Source organism: Eutrigla gurnardus (assembly GCF_963514095.1).
Source record: "Eutrigla gurnardus genome assembly, chromosome: 8".
Taxonomy (NCBI): Eukaryota; Metazoa; Chordata; class Actinopteri; order Perciformes; family Triglidae; genus Eutrigla; species Eutrigla gurnardus.
Window position 1 is genome coordinate 13,475,069 of NC_139922.1, and position 19,882 is coordinate 13,494,950.

Below are 19,882 nucleotides of genomic sequence, written 5' to 3' on the forward strand. Positions count from 1 at the left end.
GAAATCAATTGAACAGAACCATTATTCACCTATTAATACTGAGGCCCCTATATGAATATTGTATAAGCAATCTCCATACGTTAAATTACCTTTCACCACGAATGAGCCATTGATCAAATACGTCTTTGTTTTCATTGCATTGCAGATAAGCTGAGAGAATACCATGATCACACCCTGCTTCAGCAAGACATTGATGAAAAGGAGAAGCGAGCAGCTTTGCACACTGACCTGACCCGCTATTGGGCCACTCAACAGCATGCCGAGGACGGTGCTGATGTCAAATGTGGCCTCAAGGGGTCATTCGAGATCACCATTCCAGAAGGTGAGCTGGGGCCTGCCAGCATGAAAATCTTCCAGGTAGGTGCTGGGTGTGCATCAAATGCAAATACTAGCAAACAGCTGTCATAATCGCCTTTAAGCACCATGTCCTTGCTTCATGCACAGGGAGAAGATATCGGAGAGGCGCAAAGGAGGAGAGAACAAATGAAACAGACAGACAGAGATCTTCGAGCACAGAAGGAAGAAAACGAGAGAAGGCATTTGGGAGACGAGCATAGAGGTGAAAACACACACACACACACACACACACACACACACACTGTAATCACTGGTAGCTTACATGCTATACACTACAGCCTCTGTAAATCACACACATGCTTCATGCTTTCCTGCACAAACAATCACACACTCCTACGCACAGCCCTTAGTGCCAGGTGACATTGATGGATGCTCATCCCAGAGAGCTGTTATGAAAGTGTGGAGCGTGTTGTTGAAGAGCTTTGTACAACGGGTAATGGGTAATGCAAGTGTGAAAACACACACTAGGTGAGTTCCAACATGTGTGTGTGTGTGTGTGTGTGTGTGTGTGTGTGTGTGTGTGTGTGTGTGTGTGTGTGTGTGTGTGTGTCACAGAGATGCTCTTGAGCAAACAGCTGGTGCATCAGGACCGTCAGGGGGTTCAGCTGCGTGCGCTAGAGGAGGAATGCAAGAAAGCCTCCCGCATGGCGCTCGACAACTACAATCACGTCCTGGTACAGTACACACACACACACACACACACGTGTGCACAGTGAACACACAGATGGACACATACAGATGCACACACACGCCACCCCCTGATGTGGATGCTCAAAGTGTAATCCACTGGGGTTTTGAGCCCAGACATGCTGCTCTCAGGTGGGATTTTTAAATTGAAATTGTTAATTGAAAATGTTAAGCGGTGCATCCACACACAATCTTAACTGCGTTGATGTATGCATGGGCCTTGTCTGGTGTTAAAAGCTTCCATTTAGCTCTCCACTCATTTGCCTGAATGCTCGCGGCTGAATCCTCCATTGGGAGGCATCATTATATATTATATTTTTTATATTTTTAACGACAATTATGTGGTTTCCCTAATAACCACTCACATGCATGATGCACAAGCAAATGTAGACGACTGAGTGGATCTCTCAGGAGGTTCTATGTTAGAAGTAACCACCTATTAGAGGCTGGGTTTCGTAAAGCTCCCGCTATTCATATCATCAAGGGAAAGATCAATGAACTGGCCCCGGATCAATGGTGAGGCCTCACTGTGTTGTGCCCTCCACAGGCTGCAGAGCGGGCAGAGACACTGAAGGAGCAGCACAGGAGAGAGGAAAGGGAGAACCTTGCAGAGATGCAGCACATCCTTATATCGGACATGATGACAGAGTGTGCAGAGGCAGCGGAGATAGACATGGGAGGACCGAGGCTGCCCCGAGTTCTGGTGGACAGGTGGAAGGGGATGAGCCCCGAGCAGCTGAGCGCTATCCACAGGGAGAGGGAAGAGCAGCGTCTTGAGAGACAGGTACTGGAGTAAAACACAATGCTGCTCTAACACACAAAGGGCAGAGCAGTTCAGTGTCAGGTCACACCTAACGCTGCTCCGTGCTTACGTTCTATCTCGCTGCAAAATCGGGTTCACAACTTGTGACTTGTGACTTCTTAAAATGAAACCACCAATGGAAAAGCTTCTTTACCAGAGGGAGGAACACCATTCTCCCAAAATACATTCCCTCTTTAACACGTTGGTCTTAAATGTCCAATAATAAACTATACATAAAAAAATGTAAATGATGCCCGAAGCAACAAAAGACAATAATTCAACCATCTTGGAATCCCTCAAATTCATTGTGGAGACTTTTGATCAAGTCCTAACCTTCAAGTCCTTCATAACAAAGCAGAAGAAAGAACATTTTTAAACCCAGTATCCCACATAACAGGTCTGCTCAGGACTGCCATTTAGACGATGTTTCTTGCCATTTTTAGAGACAACGTGAAGCTGAGAGGCTTCAGGATGCAGCTTGTGAACTCCAGCTCCTTAAGCTATCCAGAGGAGCAGAGGAGGAGGAGAGGAGAGCAGAAGAGCTGAGGAGACAGAAGAGGATTCAGATAGACCAATACAACATGCAGCTGGCTGGAGAGCAGCAGGCACAGTGAGCGCCCCACTCACACACATACATACACTTCAGGCACTAGTCAGCAAATGTATCTGGGATGTAGATGATGAAGTGCTGTAATGTTGGACTGTTTTGGAAACGGTTCCTCACTCTGTGCTTGTATGTCTCTGTTTGTTCTAGTCAGGAGTACCTGAACAAGAAGCTATACACCAACAAACCCAGCAAGGACTACTTTCATCAATTCAACACCAGCTCCCGCTGACCACCACACACCGGCTTGTTTCCCCTGTCACTATCTGCTAATAAAATCTATTGATTGTTAGACTCACACTCAGTGGGGATTGAATCTGGATGAATCAATACATTCTGTTATTTTGACATGCATTGATTTTATGGGCGGAGAGTGATGACAAAAAAGGAACCTTTTTTTTTTTGGTACAGATTGTTCCACTTTTTATTTTTATTTTCCAGTCATAGAACCAGTTACAATGGTAGACTCATAATGCAGTTACAGTTATATTGGCCCCACGGCCTGTCGTTGATACACATCGATACCATCGGTCCCATTTTGCATCCCACACACTACAAAGAGGCCGTGACACAGACTCCCTATACCCTCCTCCCCATGTCCCTCTCCCTATGTTCTCCCAACCCTCCTCTCCCACTCAGGCATTGTCTGTGTTTTGAAGAAGCTTCTGAAAATGAACCAATTCACATTTTTTTTTGTATCTTTTACATATTAAAAACGAGGGGGAAACAACAGCGGAAAAGCAAAGACCAGTGTCCTCAGCTTTCCCCTCGACACATGAAAAGCAAAGAGTGAGTGGCAGTCGAGTGAGTATCTGTGTGTGTACACTCATTCCTCATTCAAAGCTAACATTTGCCCTGAACACCGACAAACACAGATGTTAAGCAGCAGATAGTCAAGTCCTGAATATTGGCCTATTTCCCGTCATTCATCACTCCTGTATGAAAATAAATGTTTTTTTTAAAAGCTTTCCTGAGTGTCTGTGTAGCCAACAACAGGGAGCTTACACACATCTCCTTCAGTGCCACTAGCCTGTCGACATCCCTTCACCTAAGGGCCTGTCTGGTGGTGTTTGGCCAGTGGCATAGCTTTTATTTGAATAGGGAGAATTGAGGCAGCAACGTTGCATATAGGTTCTCCCTCTGGTCGGCCCAAACCGGCTCACTGCATCCCCACCTCTCATAACTGCATCAGACAAAAACTCCACAGATATTCACTGCGCTGCAAAACTGATTATGGGCAAGAACGCGATCTTAGCTTTCATTGTAATGGAACTACTATCACTAAATGACACTAATATACATTTTTGGATTTTAACATTTTCAAATGTTTGTAAACATCTATAAAACAATGTGGATTTTTTTTTTAAATCTTTTTTTTTATCACCTCAACTATTTTTTTTTTTGTTTGATTAGTAACTTAGTACAAAGAAGAAAAACTCGCAACAATTTAAAATTTAGTCGAGTTGCTTCAAAATGCTGCACATTTTTCACATTTTTATATCAAACATGGTTGGGTTCATCAAAACAATGTTGAAGGGTTGTATTTACATTCTGTGGAGAATAAAACGGTTATCATCATAACCCCTCCAGTACCTTGTACCTCAGATCTTTAGTTAGTTAGATTAGTAGCATCTAAATACAATGTCCGCCCAGCTCTGAAAAGAATACATTCTCGGTGTTTGATGTAAATACCAACTGCTTGTTTTTATTATACATCAACTGGCAATCATTCCGCCTGTCTGCAACGTCAACTTGCATTGATGAAAATAAAACGCGAGAGGGTTTGCCCATGACACTCCACTCTCTGATCTGTAAATGTACATAAATACTGCGCTTCAAACAGTTTGTGTAATATGAGATGGACAGGTATGAAAAGATTGTTGATTAGAGACAACAATGTTTTTAATACAGTGTAGAAAGAGACAAGGACAGATACGGAAAGCTACACATAGGATCTCGACACAAAAAATTACAATATCGTTTCCAATAATGACATTACACGTCTGGTGGAAAAGGCGAGAGAGTAATGACATCAATCTGGTGCTCTATGCAGACCCATCAGGCACAGGAACTTATAAGGAGCATTTACATATCTGTAATACTGTATCATAGCTAAATAGATAGATGTAGATGCAGCTATATACACCAGATGCTACTCAGCATGTTCACAGCAAGTTCCCCTTATGCATCCAATGCTATTTATAGTAAGAAACTTGGAATCACTTTGTTTTGACGTAAAACATATTGATCTGTGAAATATGTCAATAAACAGAAGTCATGAGTTTTGTATAAATAGTGTAGAAAACAATATCAAAACAAATAATGGTATAAATAAAATGGCAGATAAAAAAAGTATGTTTTGTATCAAATGCATTTGTAAAAAAAAAAAAAGGAGAAAATGTCACTGGCAAGTACAATCTGAACATCAAATGGCATTAGACATACAAACATGTGAAATCAAATAAGGCATGATAAATATCCAAGACTTTTTTTTTTTTTTTACAGCAGCATGAGCTGTCTGTTTGCCCACACTAGGCCCGACTATCATCCTCCTCTTTCAACGCACTCCTCTGCATCGCTATAGGACCCCGCCTACAATCCCTCTTCCTACCTGTACAACATTCTGTCTTAATCTATCTATAGAGCTGTCTGTGGAGAGAAAGAAGGAGGAGAAAGGGGGAGAAATGAATGTCCGTCATCAAGATATGTTGTAAACTACACAGATAAAAGGAGGGTCAGGGGGGGGACGTCAAAAGACAACTTCAGGTCAGTCAAACTTGTATCACACTGTCCACTACTTTGGACACTCCTTTGGTCAAAACAGTCCAGTCGTACAGATGACTGCCAGGGGCATCTGAATAGTCCATATATTGATTGTATATTGGTCGTTAAACAACATATCAGCAGGTGAGTACGGGAACAGGAGCGAATGGGCACATATACATGTTTTGGTCTAATGGCCGCTGGTGGATGTGTGGGGTTAATCGAGGATGGTGACTGAGTTGGGCATGCCGTTGGCGCCTGGGGAGACGACGGTGGGGTTGAGTGGCGAGTTGTCCGGCAGGCCATGCAGTGCCTCCGGACCCTCGCTTGGCTGGCTGAACTGGCTGCCCAGAGACTCATCCATGTTGACATAGGTAGACGCTTTATTGGTGCCGAGCTCAGTGGTCAGGGTGCTGCTGCCGTTGAAGTCCAGGTTGTCCTCGCTGCACAGCTTGCTCTCCTCGCTCAGCGACGGCTGGCTGGCCGTGCGCTTCTCCTCGAGGTCACTACATATGTGAGGGCGCAAAGAAAGTAAATATTATATTATTATTATATTATATTATGTCACTAATTATTACACAACAAGCTTTTTCTGAAAAAATAACAACAAAAACACAGCCCACAATACTCCAACATGCAAACTGACAACACATAATAACTGCAACCATTAGTCGATTCATCGATTAGTTGATTGGCTATGTTGATAATCATCTTTAAGTAGACAAAAAGTCAAAATTCCAGGTTCTTAAATGCGTTACGTTACATGACCTACATTTGGGAGATTGGGACTGTCATACAGACAAAACAAGGCCTTTGATGAAGTCCCATTGAGCCACTTAATTGATTAATATTAAATATTAATATGAAAATATATAAGGTTTAATGTTAGTTGCAGCCAATATACAGCAGGATACATTACACTATGATTATACCAAATGCAACAGGGAAGTCAGTGGGTTTGGGATAGCAAATCACTTCACAGCATACCTTTCTAGAGATCTGCATAGCGGGTGCGGGCGTTAGGCAGAAGAGGGACAATGAAAAGGAACACACAGGGTTAGGAAAAGCAAACTGGGCTTAGGGAATCAGGGTTTTGTTAGGAGTAAGAATTTAAATGATCTATTGAAAGAAAAAAGGTGGCGCCCGAAGAGAGGATGTGCATTCAGATGACAAACCTATACTCTCCAAAAGTCTCGTCCTTCATAGGCCGGGCTTCTGAGTCCATCGGACCCTCTTCTTTATCTTTCACTGTGGAGGAGATGATTGGATTCAATTATCAGTGAGATCTCTGGAAAACCTCAGCCCCAGACATGGGTAATGACGTTATTTAACAAAAAAAAAAATACCTTTCTGTCTGTGGAGCAAAAAGATTTGGACTAATCTGGACACAATCTGTTTATTTATGTGGTTTCAAGTGTGATTTTTGCAATTTCTCATCTGACTTTCAGCATAATAGATAACACTCTTATATTTTAATATTACTGGTAAAATAAAAAAAACGATTAAATGATTAATCACTTATAAGTATAATGCCAGCGGGTATGGTCGTGATTTATTATTCAATTATTCCCGGCTTTTAGCAGAGACAATTACGTCTACAGCCACTTGTTTCTCCCTCAAGTGGAAAGGGATGAAAGGCCGGTGTATTTCTCTGCCCAGTCAAAGAGTAGCCTGCAGGTCGTAGTTACTCTTATGGTTTGTGATTATTATTTCACAGACCTTTCCATGGCAGAGCATCTTACTTTCACATTAAGGCTCAGAGGTCTGTTTCTCTATGTGTTTGATGTGAAGGCTGCAAGGGAGAAGTGAGACGAACTGGTCAATTATTTGGATATGGAGCCGCTGTAAGGGTTGAATTTTAAATGTAGTGCAATTGTATTTTGCTGTCGTTTTTCCAGTAAGAATTATGTTGTTTACTGTGGTCTATTCCTGTAACTGCCAGTTTTTTTCACTATCAGACAGCTTTGTGGCTCCAGGCTGTCCGGTGTCACCGACAAAGCTCGTGACACAGCAGTTGTCCCGACGGACCAAATATAGATCCTTTTAAAAAGTTCCTCAAGGCCTCAATCATTCTGTTCACCATCTCCACTGAATGCTAAACACCTACCTGAATACTTTCCCCCTTTACTCCTCTTGACGAAGCAGAGGATCAGCAGTATGAGCAGCAGCAGCACGATGGCGCTAACGACACCGATGAACCAGCCCTGAGTTGCAAAACCTGGTTGCACCTCTGTTACTCCTTCTGAGGGAAAAGAAGAGGGAGGTTGGAGGCGTTTGTTTTTTTAATGCAGAAACAGGATAAAAAAGTACAAGAGGAGTTGTAGAACAGCAAAAAAAAAGTAGGAGAAACACGATAAAAGAGGGAGAAGAATCTAGAGCGAGGAGGCAGAGCATTGTGCATTTTGACAGGGTGGCAGTGCACACTTGGGAACCAGAGAATACAGCAAAATATGCCAAACAAACATAAGTAATGGATCATTTCATATGGCTAACCAAGCTCTCTTTTCACACGAGTCTTTGAAAGCACTTCACAGGCAGTGGAGAGAACTGCAAGGCACTCTCTGTAGGATCAGGCTTTATATTTAGATATGGGAAGCCCAGAGGAGAGAGAGCGGAGAAGATGAAAGAAGAGAGGATAAATGGAGGCAGAACACTCGGAGTACCTGTTCCTTCTGTCTTGATGTTAGTCTCCCAGAAGGTGGTGTTTCTGTAGGTGAAGCGCAGATTATAATAAGAGCCGGGAGCCAGGCCCTGGAGTTGGTAGAACGCCTGAGACGAGTTCACCTTCTCCGTTGTCTTCCAACCACTGCCATCTGCAGAGACGTGACATGAACTTTGATTGTGAAACTATTCCCAAGCTGTACTAATGGTTTTAAGGTTGCGTGTAATGAGGTTTTCATTATGCACTTATTAGTGTAGTCATTATACCATTTTTGTTTTGGTAGTGGATCTGGAAGCTAACGTTCCTGTGTCTCTTCTTGGCCACCCAGCTGAGGTTAACTGAGTTTTCCCCAACAGACTGGTCAATCGTGGCAGGAGGCACTGCAAGACAATCAGACGGAGGAATCAAGTTATTGATCTAGTCCATTCGGACCCTGTGTGTGTGCGTGGCTGATCTGTGACGGTGAAGGACGCTGTAAATCGGCTTGGTACCTCCATCCAGCGTGGTGGCGCCCTCCATCGTCTTGAGCTCTCCGTCCCCTGCAGAAGTGCGCCCCCTCAGGAGGAAGCGATAGTGGCTGTGGCGGTCCAGGCCCTTCAGGGTGAGCTCGGTGACCGTGGGGTCGTCGATTGTCTCTACCTGCATGGGGCTGTCATCGCTCGCCACAACTGAGCACAGCAGAGAAAACATGGATCGTTATGGGTGAGACATGGACTGACTGACGAGCAGCATCAGGAGGCCATGCTTTGACATGTTTTAGTGTTGATCGATTTTTATGCAGCATAGAAGCACTTATTAAGCGAAACTGAAATGTCTGTGCCTGATGTGGGTTGTTTCATGGCATAGTAAGGGATGCTCACTCTGTTGGTACTGCAGTAGATATCCAATAAGGACCCCGTTGGGGTGTTCGGGTGGTGTCCAGCGGAGGGTCATTTCTGTCTCTGATGGGCTGTCCAGCATCAGGGACATGGGAGGACCAGGAACTAGCAGCAACACAAAGAGGCCTGATTAAAATGCACTTTCCCGACTGTGTAAGCTATTATTAAACTATTTTGATCTACTGTCTGTTTGCAACATCTGTTTGCTCAATGTTTGGCTGCACCCGTTTCTCCCTCCTTCTCTTCACTTGTAACCCATTTTCCATCCCTCCCCCCCTCACCTCTTTGTCTCTCCCTGCCTGTAATTAAACATCTATCTATCACCTCCCCCCATCTCAGCCTCGTTGCCCTTCCCTCATCCACCCCTGATTTTTTTTTATTAACACTTTCTCATACTCACCTCCCTCGTGAGTCTCAAAGGGCACCTCCTCAGAGCGGGGTCCCTCTCCCTTGCTGTTGAATGCAGTGACGGCCAGTTTGTAGTGGGAGTATGGTCTGAGCTCATAGATCACCTTCTTCTTCTCGTTGGCCCCAGTCTCCAACACCACAGTGCTCTCCGGCTCCCTGGACCTCCGGCCTCGGTGGTGGCTCCTGGAGCCAGCTCTGGTCAAGTAGACCTGGAGCCACAAAATCAGTCATGATGAAATAATGAAAGCAGGAAACCATGGATCTGTTTCTGCGTTAGACATTTTCTCATGGCAATAAAATTGGATTTACTGAAAGCAGTTTGAAAAGAATGAAAAAAAATGGTTGGTGTATCAAATTCCCAAAAGAGAGAAAGGTAAGCACTCAAGTGTGACACATTGTGAAGGTGAGATTATCTCAGATTTAAAAAAAAAAAGGCTCTTCTCATCACAACCTTGAAACTAGAAAGAACTCCAGAGCCCTTGCCAAGCTAAGATCTGGCTGCCTCGGCTGTAAACCCACAGTATGTATTATTCATGAGGACAGGGGCTGAATATGTTCGGCCAAACAACAGAGTCGATAAAGGATCAGTACCATGTATCCCTGCAGTATTCCCCTGACTGTCTCTTTGCCTACTGCTGCCCAGGTCACTTTGATGGTAGTGCTGTTCAGCAGCACGACGCCCACATTCAACGGAGCCTCCAATGGAACTGAGAGACAAAGACAGACAGGTGATGTGTTAGAATGAATAACAAGTAGGAAATATTCCCAGTAAAAGAAAAGCTGATTTTTCTAAAAAAAAAAAAAAATGTACCATCTTCTCCTGAGTAGCCAATGATGGGGTCTGGCTCAGGTCCCTCCCCTTTTTCATTGACGGCCTGAACTTTGATCTCGAATTCAGAAAAGTTGCCAATGTTATCGACCGTGAACGGTGGTTTGGTTGTGTAGTTCATGTGCCAGCTCGGCCCGCTGCCCAACACTCGCCTCCACAGGACCCGATACTTGAAGTCAGGTCCGTTGAAGTTACGTTTGTCCATTTCCTGTAGCAAATGACAGCAATAAATAACACACAGACTCTTTTTTTTAAATGACCTTGATGCTGCTTTAGACACTGACCTGCCAGGTGATGACCAGAGTGTCTGGGTCTTTGGACTCAGTGCTTACACGTTCGGGATTATTGTCTGGAGCTGTGATGGGAAAAAAGTATCATAGAGAGTCACTCTGGGTTCACTTTGGGAATGAAGCTTGCGGTTACAAAACACTGGCTCTAACCTGCGGCATCTGTGTTGTGGATATCGGATGGCTTGCTGGGGCCACTCTTTCCCACATAATTGATGGCGATGACCCGGAAACGGTAGGACATGTAGGGCCACAGAGAGAGGCTAGCACGCTCCTTGTGTCCCGTTACCCTCTTGAGCTCTTCCCAACCCTTCTCCTTCGAACCTTGGTCCTCAAATTCAATGACATACTCTGCAGAGAGAGGGAAAAAATAGCGATGGAGTGAAAGACAGGATATGAACAATAAGGAAGCAATAGAAACGGAAAATAAACACTTGCGATAAAGTCATACCGAGACACTTTGAGCGTTACAAAAGTCTGATGCTGCAGATCAAATAACAATCCTGTCCAGGTAATAAAAACAGAGCATCCTTTCATTTTGCCAGAGGGAGATGAATGATATGGGACTGTAACACTAGATGAAAAGTTGTATTTGTATAGCTGTGTGTCTGAGCCCGTGCATACACTCCTTACATTGTGGCACTATTATTAATAATAATAATTTCAGAAAAACACAAAAATCTAATCACCATCTGTATAAAAGCAGTTTTAGTATTAAAGAGAAGGAAAAAAGAGGAGGAATGAGTGTGTAGATGTGTATGCATCTAAGTGTTAGTATGTGTGTGTGTGTGTGTGTGTGTGTGTGTGTGTGTGTGTGTGTGTGTGTGTGTGTGTGTGTGTGTGCAGACCTAGCATGGGGCTGTTGTGGTTGTCTCCAGGAGTCCAGCTGAGGGTGACAGCATGGCGCTTAGGATCCGTGATTTGGAGGAGGCCAGGAGGGTCTGGACGATCTGCGGGGGACAACAACGAAATCATCACCACCAAACGTTTTATCATAATACATTTAATAATTCAAAATGATTAAACATCACACCGAACATGATAATTGATCTTACCCCATAAAGCGAGGCTGCCACTGACTTCGGCCATGTCCAGCGTTGTGTGAACCTGACAGGTGTAAATGCCCTCATCATCTGCTTCCACGTTAGCTATCTTCAGGTCTGGTCCATCAAATGTGTATCTGTGGAAATGTGGTCATCATTATTATCCTCTTATCTCCCTCCCCCTTTTTAAAAGGCTAAACCTTTATTCATTATCAATGCACCGTCGTCCCCTATTTTTACGCAACTGGAACAATATATTGGAAAAATAAATGTAATGTCTATGGAATATCTAGTCTATTCTAATTTTACCTTAAAACAACTAAACAAACAACCCTGTCTTTCATGTTATCCTCATTACTGTCAGTTATCCAACGCAAAGAATTTCGTCTTACTTTTCGTCACTGTCGGACTCAAAGATCATTTGATCGTCCTTCTTCCACTTAATTGATGGAACGCCAAGTCTGGGGTCAACAACGGCCAGACAAGTGAAGATCGTTGTGTTCCCACGCTGTACCTTCAGATCCTGTGGAGGGGACAGGATCACTGTCCTGTCTGTAGGAGGAAGCAAGCAGACGCACAGAGACTGGTGAGACTAGCTGCAGGAGGTGCTGAGAGGAGGCGTGTGTGTGTGTGTGTGTGTGTGTGTGTGTGTGTGTGTGTGTGTGTGTGTGTGTGTGTGTGTGTATGTGGACGTCCACTCACTGAACACTTCCAGCTGAGCATTGATAGACAAGTTGGTGTTCTGTACATTGCACGTGTAGAAGCCCTCGTCGTCGTGGGTTACATTAGAGATCTCAAGTACCCCGTTGGTGAGAGGGTTCACTCTGGGATCCGCCAAAAGGGAAGAGGTGCTGTCGCTCTCCCTGCAGATGACACACACATGCCCCCGAAAAACATATATAATACACTTGGCAAGCAGCGTCAGAAATAAAGCGCTCTTCAGCGACTGCGGGGGCCAATTAATTCAGTTCAATTGCCACCATTTCACCCAAAAGAACAAAGCTTGGTTGGATGCCTGCCAGACAAAATTCACAGTCATAGCCCAGATGTAACAGTATTTGACTGTTAAGTTATGCATGTGAAGAGCTACCTACGCAAATGTATCACCTCTGTGAAATTTGAAAAATTCATCACGCTAGAATACATAATTGTCCAATGCAATAGAACACAATAGAACACGGTGGTTATGTTCCTCACCATATGATTTTAGGCTTAGGAGAGCCAAAGGTCTCACACTCCAGCGAAGCCTTCTGGCCTTCTGTAAATGTGTATCTGTTCCCATCCTCAGTCAGGATATGAGGAGGCAGCTCTGAAACAACACACACACACAAGAAATGAAACAGGCATACACACACACAACTCTGTTTAATACGTGACAAAACAAACATTCACCGATGACGTAGACGTTGGTGTTGGTGAGGATGGTTCCATGCTTGTTGGAGGCTTGGCACTGATAGATGGCAGTGTCTCCAAAGTTGACGTCTCTTAGGATTATTGATCCACTTGCTGTCAGGGAACGTCTGGGGTCCTTGTCGATTGCTGCTTAAAAAAAAAGGAAGAAGAAAACACGTTGTCAGCACATGCACAGTGTGTGATTATGTGGTGTTGAGATGCGTATGGGTGGGTATATGCACACACCTGAGAGGGGGGTCCCGTTGATGGTCCAGCTGATGGTAGGAGAGGGGATGCCGTCTGCCTGGCAGTCTAGCATGACAGTCTCACCTGGGGCATAAAACTGACTGCGTGGCTCCTTGATCCAGAAGGGAGCCGCTACAAGTGGCAGAATATATAAATTACACACAGTAGGAGAAAAACATTACATTCTTAAGCTACACAGCATCAGACCAGTCGTAGTCCACTTAGTCACGGTGAGACTGATGGGTTGAGATTAATAAATCACTCCATACAAGCTGTCATAATGAATCAACTGATCGCCAAACTGTTGTTTTTGTTCTAAAATGGGCATTCCACCCATTTTACAAGTCATGGTCTAATTACTAGTCACAGAGTGAACTCAGCTTGTGACCGTTGTGTAATGTCTTCTTTGTTCATTGTGAAAAGTGTAGGATTTTACCCAGAATAGGGTCAAAAACCCAGTCAGGCATCTGACTAATGTTTTTTTTATCTGCCTTTTGCAAGTGCCCTTTAATACTTTATAAACTTTTATCAAAGAACAAAGGGGAAGAATTAATTACACATCACAAGTGATCCACATTGTTTTTCAGATACTGAATTGATCAACTGTAAATTTGGATTACAGAAGTTACCTTTTTATTGTAAAATCACAGAACATAATCAAACAATATCAGTGTGTGTGCGTGTGTGTGTGTGTGCGTGTGTGTGTGTGACATACCTTCCACAGTCACGGTGTAAGTGTGTGTGACCTTCCCTTGGGAGTTATGAGCAATACACTGGTACTCGCCCCCGTCACTCTCAGAGATATTTTCGAAGCGCAGGCGCCGGTTGAACATGTCTTTACTGATTCGAGTTTCAGACATCTCACCGTCCCTCCTCAGCCACGCGACATCGGGAGTTGGACTGAGGAGAGAGGAGAAAAGAGGCATCCCAAGGATGGGACGGAGAGACATGGGAGGTCGGAGGAGATGAGAGAGAAATGAAAGAGACCCATGTTAGATTGATTAAAAGATGTGGCTCGAGTTTTGTGATTAACGGGGGCAGAAATATGTGCACACGGACACTCACAGGCCTTCAACGATGCACTCAAGCTCTATGGTCTGGCCCTTGAGGGAATGGTAAGTGGTGTGGCTTCCACTAGGTCTCAGCATTTGGGGCCTTCTGTTCCGCAGCACAGAGTTGGCTGGACAAAGACGGAGGGAAAGATTCATACATGCATGGGTCATTTTCAAATTGCTGTGGGGTTGATACAGCAAGAACTTTAGAGGCTCTGACACACTCACACACAGATGCAGTAATCCTTTAGAGAAGGATTCCACACCCTGCACATACACACACACACACACACACACACACACACACACACACACACACACACACACATACAGGTCCCATGTTAACATATGCTCATCTATCTGACCTCTAGTCGGGCCACAGATGCTGGCAGCCACATCTCAGTGTGAGCTGCATCTCATTACCGCTGAGCTGAGGAGGTGATAGACCACCCGTCAGCTCTGTGACCGGATATGCTACTACCACTGGTTATGGTGGTGCTTCGGTCAGCAGCACAACACGCCACCACATGCTCCTCTGTTGGATGATTGGTCGACACACCACTTGGTTCAGACTGAATATATATGAATTACCATGACGTTCGGACATATAGGTTTACATTTGAAGCTTTTAAATGGGTAAATATATTTATTATATATATTGGATGGATTGGCATGAAAATTGCCCATCACACTTTATTTCCTTAAAATTACAAAATTAAAAAAGCAGGCTGAGGATAAAAATGCCAACTCGTTTATTTTCAGTCCAGTCTACTGTAACCAGCAGCGTTGTGCCTGAACGCGTTCATTGAACGATAGTTCAATGAACGCGTTTAGACCTATTAGACCTAATAGACCTATTTTGGTCGAACGTGAACTGAACCTACTATATTTCTGCCTGATGAACGTTACTGTGAACGCGTTCATTCTGATGTCAATGAACGGCACGCTCTCGTTTAACTTCGTTCAATAGGGTGCCAGATTTGCATAGAGCCTTCCAGGCAAAAAAAACTGGCTAAAACACATCGTAAACAGGCCTTAATATGTAGCGAAAAAAACACCCAATCTGGCAACACCAGCCGCCAGTGTCGCACCGCCGGATACGTCATCAAAACAAAAAACAGCATGGAGGCGACAGCAACGTGTAGGGGTCAAAGTAACAAAGAGGCGTCGTATTCTCGTTTAAACGAGTTTTATCACAAGGTCGCGGTGAGGATGGGACAAGTGTTAAAGCAACAATGGGGAAATGCTGTCCCCTCAATTCTAATGTAAACCCTGGTTGGATAAGGATTCAAAATTGGATATGAAGATGAAATCTGACACATAGTTTTCAGTGTTAAAACTGATAAAATAATTGCTGTCTATGGTTCTATATAGGCTGTGGCAATCATTTTGAAAAATAATAGCTTGCAGCAACATATTGAAAAAAAGAACTATGAACTAGTTCATGTAGAAATTGAACTTTCCCAACACTGGTAACCAGTCAGTGGATCCAGGACAAAACTCACAGGGGTTTACAGTCATAGTGATGGGTTCCTTAGCCAGAATGGTGCGTGTTGCCAGGTATTGGACATTGCAGGTGTAGTCGTCCCTGCTGTCCTCAGTTGTCAAATGGGCAAAGTATAGGTTGCCATCCTTCCCCACCACTATCCGTTCACTTAGCTGGATATGGTGTAACCCTTTGGAGAGAAGGAGAGAAGGCATGAGTGACACATTGATGACAGATAGAGGCAGCGGGGAAATAAGAAACGAGGGAGAGAAAATAAGGAGCTTAACAAGAGGATAAAATAATGAGTGAAAGAGGGAGGCATAGAGATACAAGGATGAGAGAAAACAGATGATAAAGTGACGTCAGAGAGTACGAGTAAGTAAATTGTTCACATCCAGAGACAGATAAATGCATGAAAGGATATTATGGGCATTGAGAAAGAAAAAAAAAAAGATAATGTTGTTTCAGAAATACACAATGAACTACCTCACTGTGGTCTGTGGACAACAATGGCTAGATAGTCTAAGCGGGTTTATTGAGGAGACAGGAAGGATGTAATGGACGGGAAAGATAGAAAGGTAATGTACTCACTCCAGTCCATCCAGTGAATGATGGGCTCCATAGAGCTCTGTGGGGGGTTACACTTCAGAATCATACTGTTCCCCTCTTCAGACTTCACAAAGACATTCTTCTCTTTTTTCTGCTGGGTCGGGGGAACTAAAGGGAGGTAAGCCACGAAACACACACACACACACACCTGTTAGTCTGCGTATATTGTATACGTGCATATTCAAACATGTATACAACCACCTGTGCATACATTTACAGTCATGTAACATCATACATCAACTAAAAACACACAATGTAGTGGATAGGGAATATAAATTGTAAATCTCCATTTGAGGAACTTTAAAAATGTGAGGATGTTAAGCATGATAATAGACAGCAGGTTGTCCTCCCCCCCCCTCCCCCCTCCTCCTTCCCTCCTCCCCCCCCCACTGCCCATTGTTGATAACCCCACAGGAGCTACCGAAGAGTGCATCAACTCAAGAGCGTTTCTGGGGAAACCGTTGTCAGGGAAACTGTGATGGAAGGAGGTCGCCCGGGAGAGAGCCAGTCACACAGGTGGATGGATACACTGAGGTGCTCTTCACTATTGCCCAGAGGCCCATATGTATGCGTGTGCGTGCATGAGTGTACGCTATCATTGCATGTAATTATGTTCTGGGTGGCGGTGCTCTAAGCTCTCAGTGTGAGCCCACACCTGCTAACAAATGAGCTCTCTATAAAGCAGGGAAAGGAAAAGGTTTATGGCTCAGCCTACAACTTTGTGAATCGCTCTGTTATTGCTGATTAAAAACCAAACACCGCTCCGTTCGGCATTTACAGGAACCCTAACCCTGAAACTGGCATCTATAAAAGACATGTGACGCAATTTGTTTGAACACATATGAGAGGAGAATTGATTAGTGTGTTAATATTTTAAATGGTGGGTTTGTCTCTCAAGGCTAAAGCCAAACAATTACCAATCAGAAAATGCTCACGCGTGACAAAATCTGAATATTCAAATGACCGTCGAATGTAATGACTCTGTAACTGGTCAGTGGTCAGTTCTTACCATCAGTGGTGACAATGGCCTCGTTAGAGACAGCTGTCCCCAGCTCATTGGATGCATAGCAGACGTATTTGGCTTGGTACTGCTTCAGGCTGTCCATAGAATTACTGAGTGTGTAGAATGCGAATGAGCCAGAGTCCTCAGAAACCTTCAGCTCGGGGTCGCTGCCCGGGTCAAACTCCTCCCCATCCTTTGTCCATCGGAAACTTGAGCGGAGAAACAAAAAAAAAGAAACAGTAGAGCTGATGGGAGTGTGTTCACTCTGGTATCAAAGTCAAAACAATGATTTCCATGCCTTTGAAAGAGATGTTTTTGAAAAGCACACAAGATGTCTTTAGATTGTCACTGAATTGGAGGGCACAGATGAAGTGATGCAAAATGTACAGGAGATGTCCCAGCGGGACTCATAAGTGTGTGCTATGTAATTGCGATATTCATCTTTTCCTTGGCAACTGGAGCATTTTTCCACTTCAGAGCAGCCAAGACACTCTGAAAAGATAGCTCGAGGGCTTAATGACATTTATCCCTTGTTGCAACGAGAACTCCGACTGGTAGAAGCTGTGCTCTCATGTAATACTAATGCGTAGATGTCAGCTGAACAAGGACAGGGAAGGTCATCGTTTTCAGCTGTCTAAAAGAATAACCAGTGGCTCGGCTCCTCCATGTCTAATATAGCATCTTCAGACCGTGTGTGTGTGTGTGTGTGTGGGTGTGGGTGGACTCACATGGGTGGAGGGTTGCCGGTGGCTTCACAGCTCATGACAAGGTCTTCAACACTAAAGACAGTGACGGACCCCGGCTGCATGGTGATCATTGGAGGCCTCTTGACTGCGACGACCAAAAAAAACAGAGTAAGTGTTGTCAAGACCAGTTATAAAGCAGGTGTGCGTATGGTATAACACACCTATATATGGCACTAAGAATAATGCTGCAGTCTTCGCATGACCTGCTTTCATTCCGCATGCTGCTATAATAACTCCGGCTGTGACACATAATATATAAATCAGCCCATTGTAAGAAGCATGTCTCCGTGGCTGCTGGTAATGTCTTAGCAAACAGCACGGAATAACCAGAGATACCACTCTAATTTTCATAGTTTAACAGCTGCCGATAAGTACATTCAGTCAATATCACTTAAAAAGACTCCCCAGAGAAAGAGATGTAATGTAGGCCGAGAGAAAAGAGTGAGAGTGAGAGCGCAGGCAGGGAAAATGGGCTGAAATAAAAGGGAATTGATGTAGCAGAATCTAAGAGGGAGAGTTCATGTAAAAGAGATATATGGCACTGTGCTCCCTGTGAGACTGAGAGATAGGCAGAGGGAGGGCGAGAGTCTGTGAGGAAATGTAGCAGGGATTTCAAAGGGGGAAATAAAGTAATGACCACCAGAAGAGGTCCCTCCTTTTCTGTCGCCACTGTCTGAAACAGTCATAAAGCAACGGCTCGGTAACGGGCTCATAAAAGCCAACATGCCTGGATTTATTTTTACGTTCTGCTTTTCCAGACAGAAATGTAAATCTGCACATAGCTTAACACTGAAGCTATGTGGAGATATTTTTTTTTTGTACTTTCAGGGAAGGAGACGACGCCCAAGATGAATATAGATATGTAGGTAAATAGGTAAAGGAGGACACGGGATGGAGGGGAGGTTGCAGGGGTGGAAAGCTGAGCCGACAGGGGAGATGGATAGAAGTGCAGCAAAAAGAGAGCACACGCAGAGCAACAGAGAAGCAGGGCACAGAGGGGAAAAGACAAACACGGGGTAGATTCACGGAGAGTCAGAAAGAGACTGATAGGGAGAGTGATTTGATGAAAGAATTCCCAATGATAGAGGAAATAAGCCCATTTCCTCAGCTGATCAAATTGAAGTTTTGGGCTGCAGGCACAGCTCCATTATTGGCAGAGCAGGAGGAGAGGAGCTGGTGCTTAGTGCTCTAACTCCCCTTTATTTCCCAGTGTCTTTGATCTGACAGCCCTGCTGCCTCCTCACAGACAGCAGCTCCTCACACTTCCTCCTGCCTGCTCCTACAGGGATTTCACCTACGGAGAACCGATGACGGCTGAACACACACACATACAGGAAAAAAGCAAACAGAAACTATTCACAACAGACACACACACAGACACCCTCACGCACAAACACACGTGATACTGAAATGCATAAACACCAACACACATGCAAGCATAACACAGCAAATGCACACTAGTGCTTGATGAAAGTGCAGCACAGTGCGGCAGAACTTTCAACGTGTGCTGGATGGAAAATAATCTCTCTGATATTATGGAAGTGTTGCACAATAACCTGTGCCAGAAACTGCATTAAGACAGATCGACGTCAATAAAGTTAAAAGCACTTACGATCATTTATGGGGTCTGTTAGTCCACAGTGGTGGCCAGAGAAAAGGCAATGAGGGAAAACACATCTTAGTTACAGTAAACAAGAAGGATGATAGAAACAGATAGATAGATAGATAGATAGATAGATAGATAGATAGATAGATAGATAGATAGATAGATAGATAGATAGATAGATAGATAGATAGATAGATAGATAGATAGATAGATAGATAGATAGATAGATAGATAGATAGATAGATAGATAAAACAGTGTAATGTCTCCTGTAATGGAGTGTAGCTTTAACCCTGGCCTTCTCGACACAGATTCGAACACGCATCTCCTTTATTGATCCCGATCACGGTCCCATCGACTCTCATTGACAGGGCAGAGGCTCACTAATTGAAAGGCAGGGGACACCTTAACCTTTTACATTGTT

General features: G+C 44.1%; 2 protein-coding genes across 4 annotated transcripts in view; one reads left to right on the forward strand and one right to left on the reverse strand.

Annotated features, from left to right (window-relative positions):
- The window catches only part of ribc1 (RIB43A domain with coiled-coils 1), a 119,351-nt gene that overhangs the window by 958 nt on the left and 98,511 nt on the right, over window positions 1-19,882 (forward strand). The window contains exons 3-8 of the mRNA XM_084015076.1: window positions 146-357; window positions 445-559; window positions 913-1,031; window positions 1,592-1,828; window positions 2,290-2,456; window positions 2,601-3,061. Coding sequence (XP_083871202.1) covers window positions 146-357; window positions 445-559; window positions 913-1,031; window positions 1,592-1,828; window positions 2,290-2,456; window positions 2,601-2,682 — 932 coding nt within the window. The 3' untranslated portion in view covers window positions 2,683-3,061. The remainder of the gene's footprint in view (window positions 1-145; window positions 358-444; window positions 560-912; window positions 1,032-1,591; window positions 1,829-2,289; window positions 2,457-2,600; window positions 3,062-19,882) is intronic.
- l1cama (L1 cell adhesion molecule, paralog a) overlaps window positions 4,328-19,882 on the reverse strand; it is a 37,556-nt gene continuing 22,001 nt past the window's right edge. The window contains exons 3-28 of one of the 3 annotated variants that reach the window (XM_084015073.1): window positions 19,467-19,481; window positions 17,837-17,939; window positions 17,115-17,317; window positions 16,088-16,213; window positions 15,516-15,686; window positions 14,024-14,138; window positions 13,674-13,858; window positions 12,959-13,090; window positions 12,713-12,859; window positions 12,518-12,629; window positions 12,023-12,183; window positions 11,713-11,872; window positions 11,333-11,457; window positions 11,126-11,227; window positions 10,431-10,628; window positions 10,275-10,345; window positions 9,973-10,198; window positions 9,753-9,868; window positions 9,154-9,370; window positions 8,736-8,858; window positions 8,367-8,543; window positions 8,142-8,255; window positions 7,877-8,026; window positions 7,321-7,452; window positions 6,389-6,461; window positions 4,328-5,719 (exon numbers count right to left, since the gene is read on the reverse strand). In XM_084015073.1, coding sequence (XP_083871199.1) covers window positions 5,431-5,719; window positions 6,389-6,461; window positions 7,321-7,452; window positions 7,877-8,026; window positions 8,142-8,255; window positions 8,367-8,543; window positions 8,736-8,858; window positions 9,154-9,370; window positions 9,753-9,868; window positions 9,973-10,198; window positions 10,275-10,345; window positions 10,431-10,628; window positions 11,126-11,227; window positions 11,333-11,457; window positions 11,713-11,872; window positions 12,023-12,183; window positions 12,518-12,629; window positions 12,713-12,859; window positions 12,959-13,090; window positions 13,674-13,858; window positions 14,024-14,138; window positions 15,516-15,686; window positions 16,088-16,213; window positions 17,115-17,317; window positions 17,837-17,939; window positions 19,467-19,481 — 3,743 coding nt within the window. In that variant the 3' untranslated portion in view covers window positions 4,328-5,430. Of the gene's footprint in view, window positions 5,720-6,388; window positions 6,462-7,320; window positions 7,456-7,876; window positions 8,027-8,141; window positions 8,256-8,366; window positions 8,544-8,735; window positions 8,859-9,153; window positions 9,371-9,752; window positions 9,869-9,972; window positions 10,199-10,274; window positions 10,346-10,430; window positions 10,629-11,125; window positions 11,228-11,332; window positions 11,458-11,712; window positions 11,873-12,022; window positions 12,184-12,517; window positions 12,630-12,712; window positions 12,860-12,958; window positions 13,091-13,673; window positions 13,859-14,023; window positions 14,139-15,515; window positions 15,687-16,087; window positions 16,214-17,114; window positions 17,318-17,836; window positions 17,940-19,466; window positions 19,482-19,882 lie in introns of all 3 variants that reach the window. The other 2 variants (XM_084015072.1, XM_084015074.1) reach the window with 2 other exon arrangements.